This window comes from Melozone crissalis, unplaced genomic scaffold (assembly GCF_028551555.1).
Source record: "Melozone crissalis strain CALT ecotype California unplaced genomic scaffold, PUWL_Pcris_2 ptg000032l_1, whole genome shotgun sequence".
Classification (NCBI taxonomy): Eukaryota; Metazoa; Chordata; class Aves; order Passeriformes; family Passerellidae; genus Melozone; species Melozone crissalis.
The window spans coordinates 2063322-2078246 of NW_026535810.1; the positions used below are offsets into that span (position 1 = coordinate 2063322).

Below are 14925 nucleotides of genomic sequence, written 5' to 3' on the forward strand. Positions count from 1 at the left end.
TTTGCAAATGTTAAAGTGAATATTACATGTGTTATGTTAGAAAATTATGCTGTATTAATTCTCCTAAGTAATGTGTTAAATAGAGTTTTAGGTTATAACAAAATGTTAAAATAAACTATGATATGTAAGATACTTTTTTTCCTAAAGAAAGGACTCGCACTGAGATAGCAGCCACAGGACACATAAATCTTTCAGAGAAAGAGAATTTATTGCTCCATTATCAGAAGAAATGAACTTCTTCCTGCCTCGGTGGGCAGGATGATGCCTTAGGATTTGGAGGAAGAAGCTGACACTGACCGGACAGAATCCAGTGTTTGAGTGGAATTTATGCATCATGTCTGAGGTGTATGAATATACAACAGGTTGTTGCTTTTAAGGGTTAATCCTCTGTTTACGTGGGTCCCTTTTCGAGCTTATTTTGCCCAGAAAAGGTACCCAGACTGTCTGTAATTCTTTGTTTTTATTGTCTCATATTGTCCTAATCCAAATTGTCCAACTTATTATTACTCTAATTCTATTACTATTTTTATAACCATTAAACTTTTAAAATTCTAAAAACGAGCGATTGTCGTTTTTCACACCGTGACGTCACCACGCCGCTCATGACGTCACCCCCGGAGGCGCTGTGCCGCCTCTATCATCACTTCCGGGGCGGGGCCTCGCGCGGTCGCCAGGAGACGTGCGCGTGACGCGGGGACGGGAGCCGGCTCGGGTCAGGCGGCGGCGGCGGCGATAGCGACAGCGGCGGCAGGTAATGGCGGGGAACGGAACGGGGCTGGATATGATGCGAACGGGATGAGACTGGATGGGGTGCGGACACCGTGCCGGGCTCCCGCTGCAGCCGAGCTGTGGCGCGCCGGCGGGAAGGCCTCGCTCCGTCCCCCCGGCCCGGTTCTCACGGCTCCATCCCCGCAGAGGCCGCGGCGGGAGCGGCGCCGCCATGGGGGAGCTGTTCCGCAGCGAGGAGATGACCCTGGCGCAGCTGTTCCTGCAGTCCGAGGCCGCCTATTGCTGTGTCAGCGAGCTGGGCGAGCTGGGCAAGGTCCAGTTCCGTGATGTGAGTGTCCCCGGGGCGGTGGCAGCACCGGGAGAGCCCCGGGAGCGGGCCCGGTGCGGCGGGCGTTTGCTCAGTGCCGTGTCTCTCCCTGCAGCTGAACCCCGACGTGAACGTGTTCCACCGAAAATTCGTCAATGAGGTCCGGCGGTGCGAGGAGATGGACCGAAAGCTCCGTACGTTCCCGCTGGGGTGGATGTGGCTCTGACGCTGCAGCTTTTGGTTAAAAAAATAAAAATAAATTTAAAAAAAAACCCAGGGAAGGCAGGCTGAAGTTGCAGGCAGTGTTTGGAACAGAGCAGAGGGATGTTAAAAACGCCAATCGCTTGTTTTTAAAATTTTAAAAGTTTAATAGTAATAAAATGGTTATAAAAATAGTAATATAATTAGAGTAATAAAAATGTGGACAATTTGGATTAGGACATAATGAGACAATAGAAACAAAGAGGTTCAGACAGTCCAGGTACCTCTTTCTGGGCAAAATAAGCCCAATAAAGGATCCACATTAACAGAGGATTAACCCTTAAAAACAACAGCCTGTTGCATATTCATACACCTCAGACATGATGCATAAATTCCATTCAAACACAGGATTCTGTCTGGTCAGTGTCAACTTCTTCCTCTGAATCCTAAGGTGTCTTCAGGGCTGAGCAAGGTGGGAAGAAATTCATTTCTTCTGCTAAGGGAGCAATAAATTCTTTTTCTCTGAAAGATTCAGGTGTCCTGTGGCTGCTCAGTGCAAGCACCTCCTTCCTTTCTTTAAAAAAATATCCCACATACCTAGTTTCTATTTTAACATTATGTTATAACCTAAAACTCTATTTAACACACTACTTAAAAAAATTAGTACAGCATCACCTTCTAACATAACATATATAATATTCATTTTAATATTTATGAAAAGCCAATCATAAAATACACATTTTTCACAGGGATGAGGGCACAGGCAGGGCTCCACCTCTGGAAAGATAACTCTGGCCAAAACACACCTTGGAATAGGAGGTGAAGGAATCAGCTGCTGCTGGGGCCAGGTGCAGTTTGGGGGAAGTGTTTGACACTGAAATATCTGTAATTAACACTTGGAATGCTGTCTCTGCAGGGTTTGTGGAGAAGGAGATTAAAAAGGCAAATATTCCAATCATGGACACTGGTGAAAACCCAGAGGTGCCTTTTCCACGTGACATGATTGATCTGGAGGTAATGATGTGATAAGACTTAAACTAGTATTTGATTCTGAATGGAAACAGGGGAAATTGTGGGTTGATAGTTGCAGGATTTAGTGGCAGGGGGGCATTAACTCAGTCTCCAGCTGTCCCTGGCAGCAGCTCTGCCAGCTCACATTGTCCAAATACACAAGTGAGAGTCCTCAGTAGGAATTTCACCACTGAAATGGGCCAAAAACTCCTGGAACCACATGATTTATGGTGCTGGGTCATAAAGTTTATCACAGTTTTATTGATTTGAAGAAGCTCTATCAATCCAGTCCATAAAAGTCTGGCTGAGTGTGAGAAGTCTGCAGATGTGGCAGATGTGGATCTGTGCCACAGCAGGCTGCAGATGCACATGTAAATCCTGTAAAACCTGTCAAATGCAAATTGGGTGGGGATGTGAAACATCTCACTTGCCTCTGTGTGCTGAACAGCACTTAATTATGGAATTAACCCCTTTTTCTTTCTCCTTTTCACATCTTCCAGGCAAACTTTGAGAAAATTGAAAATGAGCTTAAAGAAATCAACACCAACCAGGAGGCTCTGAAGAGAAACTTCTTGGAGCTGACAGAATTAAAGTTTATACTGCGTAAAACTCAGCAGTTTTTTGATGAGGTCAGAATACCAGTGGGGTTTAACACTTGGGGAGCTGGTTCTTCTCATAGAAATTACCATTTTTCTTCTCGGATATATTTCAGTTGCTGTTTTGGACAGCAGGGTCATTTTATGCTTTGTTTGAGAAAGCTGCACAAGTTGTTTTCCATTTTTCATGCAGTACACATAGCTACCCATGATTTACCTCCCACAATGCTGATTTGGGCTTGTTCTAGTTAAGCAATGGTTTGTCTGAAAATTGTGTAAAATAATTAAGATGTGAGTGCTTTTGAAAGCACATCAACAGCCCCAAAATTTGGTGCTGCAGTGAGCACTGTCCCCAGTGGGTCAGAATTTCTTTGGTGTACGTGCAGAGGAATTAAAATGGAGCTGAATTTCTCTTCAGCCTTTAAATGTTATGTGGGGACTCATCAGGGTCACAATACAAAGTCCACTGAAGTGGAAGATTAATTAATTAATTAATTGAGCCTTTGATCAAACCCTGAAGCTTTCAGAGGTCAGTTGTGGAGCAAAGCTGACATTTAAAGTCTTGGACATATTGTCAAATACCATCTGGGCCAGGAACTGGCAACTTCCACTGGACCTGAGAGCAGCTTCTCCAATGTCATTCATGGCACTGACATAAATCCTGCTTGGGAGCAGACATAACCCTTCCTTGTAAAGCTGAAGCATCTCAAGAGTCTTGGCAGTTCTCTCAGAGAGCTCCTGTGTGTTTTTCAGGACATGTTTTTGCTGAGTAGATGTCCTGTTTCCTCTAACCTCAGGATTTGATCAAAGAGTTCTCAAGGAAATGGCTCCTGGTTTTTACAAGGGCTATTGTCAAGTGGAGTTGGACTCCTGCACTTCAGGCCATTTATCTAACAGTTTGTTTTTTGTTGTTTTGGCACAAGATATTGCCTGTTCAGGCACCAGGGTTGGTCCTGTGCCAGTCGTAGTCACTGCTGACACAGATAGTGCTGCTGGTGTGAGGGCTGCTGGGTTGTGGGGTTGATTTTAGTACAAAAAACCCTTTGTCTTCGAGTGTTGGACACTTAAAAGTGTCCATTGGACAAACAGGATTAACCTGATAATCCATTACTTTGCTGTGTTAAAGTAGCACTGCCTATTCTGAGAATCATGTAAAACCAAGTGCTGAGCACTTCTGTATTGAGAATTAATCCCAAACTGGTTTGGGGTGGGAAGGACCTTAAAGCTCATCCCCATCTACTAGATCAGGTTGCTCCAAGCCCCATCCAACCTGGCCTTGTTCATTACTGTCCTCTCTGCCCACTGCTCTTCTTCATCTGTGGTGGGATCAAGCTAAATTTAAAGATCAAAATCAGTTTTCTAAACAGTCCATGGCAGGTTACCCACAGCCTTACACAAAGCAGCCACAGAAAGCTTAGATATGTCCTGTTTCTCTTAACAGTTTTCTGTAGTAATAAAACAAAACACACCAAATAACATGTGCTGCTCTAGATAAAAGCAAACAGAACAGCTCACAGGTGATGTTCAGTAAAATACAAGTGTGGACAGTTTAAACCTGCCTCAGCTTTCTGTGCTGGGGGGAGCCTGAGCAGCCCAGAGCTGCCTCTGCTCACCATCCCAGAGTGGCCAACTTCCTCCATGCTGCCCTTGCACAGCACTTTCAACACTTGAAGACTACAATAACTTGTAATTAAGACTGTGTTATTCATAGTTATGAGTTGCACAAGAAATGGCTGACTCTCCAATTCCTTCATGCCTGGCTTTTGCTCTCCAGACTTTGAACACGGTGGGAGGGAGGGCAGCAAAAGGTCCCCTTGTTCTTCCTGTGACCATTCCAGCCCAAGCAGCCATTTCTTGTTCCAACACACCATGTTGATGATTATGCTCCTTTTCTCAGTCTTCTTGTCCTTGCTTATGAAGAGCCATATGAGCTGGAGAGATTTCTCTGAGAGCTTTGCCCAGAGTGTGAGCGTAAAAGAAGACTGGAAAAGTAACGGTTAATGGCATGCAGTCCCTTCTTCCTCCCTCTGACTCTTCTGCCATCTGCTTTTCTCTGTTTGCTTTGCATCTGTCACTTCTGTCTGGCTCTGGGTTAATAGGTGGTGACATGAATCCTTTTTAGTTCTTGTGAACGTTGATTTTTGTCCTGTTTGTGACCTGGAAGGGGCTTGAATTGTATGGGTTTGCACTGGGCATCCAGAACTGTCACAGGGCAGGACTGCAATCATCAGTGGAGAAAATGAACCTTTTTTGAGATTAAGGTGCTGATCTGGATGCTGATCAGGGGATCAATAAGCTATTTAAAAATGTTTAATAATGAAAGCTCTTGTTTTATGCTCCTTGATTACTGTCATGGAAATGCTTGGGAGATTCTAATCCTGAACAACCTCATATAGTAAAAACTACTCCACAATAACTCTGACATTTCACTCACTGCTGGCAAAAACCTCATATTCAAAGTATATTTCCCAGAATCCTGGAACTGGATAGTTCTTCCATTTCCACATAGTCTCAATTTTTTACTTCTATTAAATCCCCCAGCAGTGTTTTAGTTATCCTTCCTGCTGCAGTGCTGCTGCTGCTGTGCCATTTCCTTCCTAGAATCATGCTCATCACATCAGTTGTTGAGAAATGAATTTAAGAAACATGGAGTTTGTAATGCAAATAATCCTTGCAAAAGAATGTTTTCTTTTAGGTAAACAGTCTAATCCACGTTTATTTTAAACTGTTTTGCTTTGTAATTCCACCCCCCTCTAAGCAGGACTTGTCCTGAATAAAGGACACAAGAGCTCAAATGGGCCAAGCTAATTTTAAACATATATAACAAATTCTGTCTCAGGTGAGGCAAATCCAAAGGTGTCACATTGTCCTTCCTTTTTCATGAGTCATCTGCTAAAATGTGCTGCACATCACAAAAGATTATCACAAACAGTGTCTTGGTTACTGGAAATACAATACAAGCCTCTAACAATTGTAACTTAATGTTCTTCAACATCCTGAAATCAAGATGTCAAACAGTCACTGAGATGTTTGGTCTATGTGTTTCATTTTCAGGTACCAAACTTTCTTATTTTAGTTGTGTTCTCTGTGAACTGAATTTCCATTCAGTTTTTGATGTTGCAACAAGTCTCCTTTAAGTCGAAAGGATCAGGAATTCTGTGTTGCCTTTCCAAGCTGAGTGAAAGGCTCCCTCCCTCATGTAACATCCCAAGCTGCAGCAAGTGTGTGTACAAGCAGTTGAGCTGCTTTTGGTGTCAGCCTTGCAAAAAACTCTCTTATGTATGGCAAACACTTTGATTTGTAGCAGGTGAAGTGTTGGGGAGATTTTCACTCTGACACAACTATTGCCCAGATATAGAGACTGGGGCTAAGTTACTACACTTGCCACAGGTTTTGCAAGGCTGTGCTCTGTGTGTGTGTGGGCGTGATGTGTCCTTGGGTCAAACTCTGCCTTCCAGTGTGATTTAACAAGTTCCCTTGGTGGCTTTGTGGGAAAGACCTCCTGCATTCCACAGAGGGTAGACTTTGGCCCTCTGGTTGTGCCCAGGAACTGTAATCTTTGGCATTTCATTTTATAAGCTCCAGAGGTAGAACTAAATGTGAGGAGGGGTTGAACAAGTGTGAAGATGGTGCACAAGAGGATATGATTTGAGCATCCTTGACCTGAATTTCTGACACTTACAAGGTATATTCCTAAGAATTTTAGCCTGCAAATTGGCTGAAAAGAAGGACAGTGTAAAACTGTCCTGTTTTAGTGTCTTGCTGGCCAAGAGATGAACCATGTTGCCAGCCTGCTCTGAGCAGTGTTTGTGTCTGATGGTGAGCCATAAGGATAAATTAATTTAATATCTGGGGAAACATGTGAGTCAAGTGTGTTTCTCTGGTTTGTGCCATTAAAAATGGTTCTTGGGAACATCACTTGTATTTAAAACTTGAATTATTTTTTTGAATTCTGCCTTTCTTCAGACTTACATATCTCCCAACCCCTTTGTTGCAACAAACCTCAAGCCTTTCTTGTATGGAAGCCCTGCTGAGCCATTCCATTTTTCCTCTTGTTTTTCTCCTTCCATGTGTGATTCTTGCTGTCTTTTCTGTCATCTTGTTCTTCTTTTTGCTGTCTTACGTTTGCTCTTCCTTTTCTTTCCTTTCTTTTCTTTCTTTGTCTCCCACAACTATCTCCTGGCTCCTCATTCCCTGCATGCCACTAACTGGTTTCATTAGATATTAATTGATTTGTGAATTCAGGCTGAATTGCATCATCAGCAGATGGCGGATCCAGACCTGTTGGAGGAATCCTCTTCGCTGCTGGAGCCGAGTGAGATGGGAAGAGGTGCCCCGCTCCGACTCGGGTAATTGCAGTTCAGGGTTGCTGGATCAGGGATTATCAGCAATGCTTTGAGCACAGCTGTAGAAACTTTCCACACCAAGCAGATGAAAGCTGATCTAAAACTGGCTGTTGCTCTCTGCTCTTTTCCTAGGGAAAAGGAAATATTCACTTTCCAGTTTGTGTTTGTGCTTCACAAGTTTCTCTCTGCAGTTAACAAACTGTTTCTCTCAAGTTTCTCTCAAACAGTTAACCCAGTTTGTTCTGTGCAAGCCTATCTGTTTGTTTCCTCCGACATTCTGAGATCTCAGAGCTTTGTTGAAAGTTGTAGCTACTGTGGGCACATAATGGTCTGAAATAACTGTATAGTTCTACATCCTCTTTATCAGCTGCTTCCAGGCTTCCTTGTACATGTGGAATACTTTATCTGGACATGGGGTTTGGTCCAGTGAGGTCTGAGTATGAGCCCAGAACATAGTCACTGCCAGCCATGGCTGCTGTAACCTCGCAGCCAAAGTACCAGGACTGTAGGGGAATGAAAGCTAGAAACTGTATATCTAAATGTATTTGTTTCTCCTATAAGCAGTAATTTATATATTTTTTTAAAGCTTATTTTGTTCTGTTAAAAAACAGAGCCTGTGCTGTAGTGCAGTTGTTTTGCTGTGTGTTACCTCTGTGTATTTAGAGGACCTTCCATTTTGCTTAATTCACAGAATTAACAGAATCACTGGGTTGGAAAAGACCTTCAAGACCATCAAGTCCAACCCATTCCCTGACACCTCAACTAAACCCTGGCACCCTGTGCCACATCCAGGCTTTTCTTAAACACATCCAGGGATGGTGACTCCACCACCTCCCCAGGCAGACCATTCCAGTACTTGGTCACTCTTTCTGTAAAAAACGTCTTCCTAATATCCAACCTATATTTCCCTTGTCATAGCTTGAGACTGTGACCTCTTGTTCTGTCAGAGCTGCCTGGAGAAAGAGACCAACCTGCAGGTGACTACAGCTACCTTCAGGAAGTTGTAGAGAGTTATAAGGTCACCTCTGAGTCTCCTTTTCTCCAGGCTAAACACCCCCAGCTCCCTCAGCTGTTCCTTACAGGGTTTGTGTTCCAAACTCCTCACCAGCCTTGTTGCCCTCTATTGTATTTGTGTTGCCCCCAGATGAAGGAAGGAATGATGAATCTGACTCCATGTTCTCAGAAGGCTAATTTATTATTTTATGATACTATATTATATTATAGAATGCTATAAAAAGGATGCTATAAAAAGGATACAGACAGAAGGCTAACAAGATAATAATGAAAACTTGTGACTCTTTCTAGAGCCCTGACACAGCTTGGCCCTGATTGGCCAAAGAGTCAAAACAATTCACATGAAACCAATGAAACAATCACCTGTTGGTAAACAATCTCCAAACACGCTCCAAAGGAGCAAAATGCAGGAGAAGCAAGTCAGATAATTATTGTTTTCCCTTTTCTCTGAGGCTTCTCAGCTTCCCAGGAGAAAAATCCTGGGCAAAGGGATTTTTCAGAAAATACAAATGCGACAGCAAGAACTAACGTTAAAACAGGATTTTTATAGCTTTCATTGGGGTGCCAGCCCCCAGTTGGCAGCTGTGCTGGCTGTGGGGGGTTCAGGTGCAGCCCCTCAGGCCGTGCTGTCCCTTTGCAGGTTCGTGGCTGGCGTGATCAACCGCGAGCGCATCCCCACCTTCGAGCGGATGCTGTGGCGCGTGTGCCGCGGGAACGTCTTCCTGCGCCAGGCCGAGATCGAGAATCCCCTGGAGGACCCCGTCACAGTAAGGGGGCTTGTCTTGGTCTGGGGCAAATTTGGGAGAAAACCTCCAAAAGGAGGCCCCTCCAGAAAGAAAACTCACACGGTCCCTCCCTGCAACCGGCTAGCTCTGTTAGAACATGAGACTCTTAATCTCAGGGTTGTGGGTTCATGCCCCACATTGGGCGCCAAGATTTGTCCTGGTTTAGGGTAAATCTGGTAGAAAACCTCCAAAAGGGGGTCCCTCCAGAAAGCAAAGCCACACAGCCCCTCTCCCCAGCCAACTAGCTCTGTTAGAGCATGAGACTCTTAATCTCAGGGTCATGGGTTTGAGCCGCACATTGAGTGCCAAAATTTGTCCTGGTTTAGGGCAAATTTGAGAGAAAACTTTGGAAAGTTGGCTCCTCCAGAAAGAAAACCCACATGGCCCCTTCCCTCAACTGGCTAGCTCAGTTAGAGCATGAGACTCTTAATCTCAGGGTCATAGGTTTGAGCCCCACATTGGGTGCCAAAATTTGTCCTGGTTTAGGGCAAATTTGGGAGAAAACCTCCCAAAGGGGGCCCCTCTAGAAAGCAAACCCAAATGGCCCCTCCCTGCAACCAGTTAGCTCAGTTAGAGCATGAGACTCTTAATTTTAGGGTCATAGGTTTGAGCCCCACGTTGGGCACCAAAATTTGTCCTGTTTTAGGGTAAATTTGGGGGGAAACCTCTAAAAGGGGGCCTCTCCAGATAGCAGACTCACACAGCCTCTTCCCCCAACCGGCTAGCTCTGTTAGAGCATGAGACTCTTAATCTCAGGGTTGTGGGTTTGAGCCCCACATTGGGTGCCAAATTTTGGTGGGGTTTAGGGCAAATTTGGGAGAAAACCTCCCAAAGGGGGCCCCTCTAGAAAGCAAAATCAAATGGCCCCTCCCTGCAACCAGCTAGCTCAGTTAGAGCATGAGACTCTTAATTTTAGGGTCATAGGTTTGAGCCCCACGTTGGGCACCAAAATTTGTTCTGGTTTAGGGTAAATTTGGGAGAAAACCTCTAAAAGGGGGCCTCTCCAGATAGCAAACTCTCACAGCCTCTTCCCCCAACCAGCTAGCTCAGTCAGAGCATGAGACTCTTAATCTCAGGGTTATGGGTTTGAACCCCATGTGGGCACCAGAGTTTGTCCTGATTTGGGAGAAAACCTCCAAAATGGGGCCCTTCCAGAAAGCAAACCCACACAGCCCCTTCCCCACAACCAGCTAGCTCAGTTAGAGCATGAGAATCTTAATTTCAGAGTTGTGGGTTTGAGCTCAGTAAGAGCCTCTCTTTCTCATGTGAGGCTGATGTTTTCCCTTGTCCCCCTAACCACTGGTAGCTGACCTGTGGAATCATCTGTCTGCTAGGACAGACTTTGTTCTTATTGTGCAGAACTTCCTTAAATTGAGGTTACACCTAATGTAATTATTCTTGAAACATTATGTTAAAATTTCCTAAGTAAGGTAGAACAATAACTTGTCAACAAATGCAGGAAAGGGGCCCTGGCTGCCCCCACGGACACAGCTGTGCAAGGAATGTGCCTCTGGTCTCCCTGGGAGCCACACTGCTTAAAATCCACTTTTTTTTATCTTCATTCACTCTTTTGGCTTGATTCTGTAGGTGAGCTGACTGCACTAAGTGCTGATAAAATCTTTGTTATTTTTGGAGATCTTACCAGGTTTTCCTGTTTACTGGATTGTATAGAATCAATAATGGATAACCTGGGGCATTTTGCTTCAGTGAACACAAATACAGTGCAAGTATTCTGTATTGAGGCTGAGAAGATTGTTCTCCTTGTGACTGTTCAGTGTTAATCAGGAACATTTCTTGACCTTCCGTGCATATCTGTGCTCTGATGGACAGGCTCAGTGAGAGGAAAATTAGAATTCTGGTAATTAGCCAGTGCTCATTTCTACAATTCTCTCCTTTGTTCTAGGGGGATTATGTGCACAAATCTGTATTTATCATCTTCTTCCAAGGTGACCAGCTGAAGAACAGAGTCAAGAAGATCTGTGAAGGGTATGGAAGTCTGTAATTGAGAGCTGGGCAGCTCTCAATTATTTGAAACACTGCCATCACTTTATATCAATATTTCTCAACTCCCTGTTTCACAGTGGCTGCAGGAGCAGATATTAAATGTGCCAGAAGTAACTGAAACGCATTTTACAGTCAGACTTGCCACTCCCCAGCCTTTAATGCTCAAAGTATACCACTGCTGTGCTAGGGAATGTAAAAAACCAAGGCAGTGGTGATTTCTGGGGCAGGCCTGATGGACATCAGTGGGATATTCTCACAGTGGAGACAACAATGACTGCTTCTGTCAGCAGTTGCACTGATGTGGCAGCATCTCCCCTAGGCTGGATGGCTGCCCAGCCTCATGACAGTGCCTGGAGACACTGGCAGCACAGGGAGCTGAGGATTCTCTCCCACTTCTGTTTTCTTTAGCACTCAGCTTCTGCTTTGGCCTGAAGCACTTCTCCTTTTCTGTTTTGACTTGTTGATGTAGGGATGGAGCTGTGCTTGGCAGTCTCTGCTGATCAGAAACTTCTCTCAAGGCGCCTCTGGCTCACCCCTGAGTGATTGATTTTCTTTCCATCTCTGTCACTGAGGTGCTTCCCTGTCTTGCAGGTTCCGGGCCTCCCTCTACCCATGCCCAGAAACACCTCAGGAGAGGAAGGAAATGGCTTCTGGTGTCAACACCAGAATTGATGATCTTCAGATGGTAAAAGAACTGGGGCCAATGACCTTTCTCTGTTTGTTTTGGTTTTTTTTTTTTAATGATGTGGTTGAAACTTATATTGAGAAACTTTGGATCCTGTTAAAACATAAGGATTTTACCCCTGTGATATGACCTTGTTTTCACCTTCAGGTAGCTTGAGACCAGCAGTGCAAGAGAGGTGTTTGGGGACTGCTCAGTTGGTTCTGTGTCAGGATTTGGGATGGGTGGAGGGCTAAGCAATTTATTCTTAACAAATAATTACAGAGAACTCCACACCAGGAAGAAAAGAGGAACTTGTGTAGGGAGATCCCATAGAGCATGTTGTGTAACTGCCTGCTTCAGCTGCAAGTACTTTGAAAACATTTAAACTTTTTTCAAGCTGAGATGCAACAATGCTGACATTAATTTAGCTCTTCCTTTTTCTGCCTGTCTTTATACTTTCACATTGTGCTGTCCTGAAGAGCTTCTGCTTTACAACTAATCTCTTGTGCAGCTGCCTGTGTTGGTAAAATGTAATTAGTACCCAGATCTCGTGGGTGCCATCTCTGAAATACCTGGTGCTTGCTTCAAAAAAAGAAGGGCAGTATGTGAAAATGTAGAAAGATTTAAGGGATTTGAAACAAAAATTGAGAAAAGGTTCAGAAACTATAAGAAAAAGGAGTTGAATATGACCTACTTATTTGATACAGAAACTGTCTCAAGTGGGGAGTTGTGCAGTGTAGCACACAAAAAAGATATTTTAAAGTAGACAGGAATTCAAAAGCAATGTAACTGCTGTAAGCTGCATGTGCCTTCTGTCCTCACTTTCCCTGCAATCTAAGACTTTCCACTCTGGAAATCTGACTTGGCCTGGGTTTCATATGTTCCAGTTGGAAAACACCCTCAGTAGGAAACACTTTCTCCTTGTCCCTTCAGTAAACAACTCTTTCAGGGCAATTAGTGTGTTTTTTCAAGGCAGCACACCCTTCACTTGCAGAGCTCTTCTCTGCTCTTTTAACCTGGGTGGAGGTAAAACTGTTCCCTGTGATCTTGGCACAGTTAATCGTTTGAAACAACCACTGACCTTGGAGCTGGAAGAGGAAAATAATCAGAAGGTGTCCCTGGAAAAAACTCTTAAGCTTTTCTGCACAGCTAATTACTGTGGGGGCTAATTACTACATCACAGACTGCAGGCATGGGGTGGGGGAGCAGGCTGGTGGTTCATCCTCTGTGGGAAAGCTTCTCTTGTTGGTGCACCTTGATCTTTGGCCCGTGATTTGGCCTCATCTTTGTCCTGCTTGTGTGAAAGGTGCTGAACCAAACTGAGGATCACCGGCAGAGGGTTTTGCAGGCAGCTGCTAAAAACATCCGCGTGTGGTTCATCAAAGTGAGGAAGATGAAGGCCATTTACCACACCCTGAACCTGTGCAACATCGATGTGACACAGAAGTGCTTGATTGCTGAAGTGTGGTGTCCTGTTGCTGACCTGGATTCCATCCAGTTTGCTCTCAGGAGAGGCACTGTGAGTAAATGCTCTGCCTGTGGCAGCACCTCATGGGTTCACTGTTCATTGCCTTTTCTGGTTTGTGAGCCTCTGAGCACCATCCCTTGGGCTGCTGGAATCACAGAGGACAGCTTATTTAGCATGCAGGAATGATGGTTTAGATATAAAAGAAGTAACAAATACATTGTGAGAAGCTTAAAGTTCGGGTGAAGGCTGGAATGGTGAGGATTTTACTCTGTGTGAGGCTTAGTTACGCTGGCTGGGCTCTGTGGCCCTGGTGTCTGGATAGAGGAGCTCTCCAGGATGTTGGCAAACTCACCCTCTGCTCAGATAGTCAAGAGAGTTGAGTTTCTTGAAGTTCTTCCACCTGCTTTTTGGTTTTTTGTCTGTCCTACACAATACTCACCTTTACTCCTGCTGCACAAAGTGGAGAGCAGTGGAATCCTGGCAGCCTTCCTGAGCTGCTGCAGTGTCTCATTGTGCACGCACACTGCAAACACTCAAGTCTGCAGTTTTCCAAATGGGGACAGCTGTGTTGGACTTCATCCTCCAGTGCTCTGAGGGTGGGTTTGCTGATCTTCCCTTTGTTTTTCTCCAACAGGAGCACAGCGGATCCACTGTCCCGTCTATTTTAAACAGGATGCAAACCAATCAAACCCCACCCACATACAACAAAACTAACAAGTTTACTTCTGGCTTTCAAAACATTGTTGATGCTTATGGCATCGGGACATATCGGGAAATCAATCCAGGTAAATTCAGATGCAGAAAAATCCGAGATTTCTGTCTCAATTTTTTTAGTTGTGATGTTTATCTGTATTGCCTGTCCTGTTTGGAAATCTCTAATAGAGAATTCTTGTAGACTCATCAGCTTTCAGTAGCAGAGGGGAAGCTGGGGAATTACATTTGCTAAATTGGGAATGTTGTCTTTTCCCTTACAGCACCCTATACCATCATCACCTTCCCATTCCTGTTTGCTGTGATGTTTGGGGATTTTGGCCATGGAATCCTGATGACTCTGATTGCTGTCTGGATGGTGGTGAGGGAGAGCAGGATTCTGTCCCAGAAGAGTGACAATGAGGTAAAGTGGCAGATGGTGCTGAGCTCTGCATTTCAGACAAAGAGCTGCAGCTTGGTTTACTCCCACCCTTTTCCCCTTGAGTTGACAATAACCATTACTCCTCCTTTGGAATTTTTGAAGCATGTGGGCAGGCTGGGAAGCCTCAAGAGCACACACACACACTGAGTAGTGTAATTTCATAAAAGTATTGAGTTCCGTTGATTTTTCCTTTGTATATTTATAAGAAATTATTAATTTCAGTTGTCTGAAGGAAATTATTAAGTGTAGTAGGTAAGTTGGCATAAACAAATCACCCCAAATTTAGCTGGATCATAGTGGGCTTTAGCCACTGCAAAACTCCCAGTTCCTGTAGTTTATACCCCATCCCTGGTACTTTTCATATTTGCTGCTCAAGGTTGGTTTTGCTGGCTCAGGGCTGACAGGAGCTGAACCAGAGTTAAGATACACTGGCAGGGCTGGAGGAGACTGGCAAGGTCTGTGCTCCTGGTTCCAAACTCATGCTGCCAGCTGGGAGTTGCATCAGGCTGTGCAGTGCAGTTTGTCCTCTCCAGCTGCTCTGGGTCCCCTGTGGAGATCCATGCTGCCCCTTTATCCTCATTATCTGTGCTGCTCTGCTCCCTCTTGCACCCTTAATCCCTGCCAAGGGGAAACAGAGATTTTGGGCTCTTGGTTCACGTGGCCAATGT

At 44.6% G+C, this 14925-nt stretch overlaps 1 protein-coding gene across 4 annotated transcripts in view; it reads left to right on the plus strand.

The window, feature by feature from the left end:
* Positions 1 to 917: 917 nt before the first annotated feature.
* The window catches only part of ATP6V0A1 (ATPase H+ transporting V0 subunit a1), a 31119-nt gene continuing 17111 nt past the window's right edge, over positions 918 to 14925 (plus strand). For all 4 annotated transcript variants that reach the window (XM_054281687.1, XM_054281686.1, XM_054281684.1 and 1 more), the window contains exons 1-11: positions 918 to 1057; positions 1152 to 1230; positions 2154 to 2251; positions 2749 to 2877; positions 7111 to 7193; positions 8845 to 8971; positions 10893 to 10975; positions 11585 to 11678; positions 12964 to 13176; positions 13760 to 13910; positions 14100 to 14239. In XM_054281687.1, coding sequence (XP_054137662.1) covers positions 941 to 1057; positions 1152 to 1230; positions 2154 to 2251; positions 2749 to 2877; positions 7111 to 7193; positions 8845 to 8971; positions 10893 to 10975; positions 11585 to 11678; positions 12964 to 13176; positions 13760 to 13910; positions 14100 to 14239 — 1314 coding nt within the window. In that variant the 5' untranslated portion in view covers positions 918 to 940. The remainder of the gene's footprint in view (positions 1058 to 1151; positions 1231 to 2153; positions 2252 to 2748; positions 2878 to 7110; positions 7194 to 8844; positions 8972 to 10892; positions 10976 to 11584; positions 11679 to 12963; positions 13177 to 13759; positions 13911 to 14099; positions 14240 to 14925) is intronic.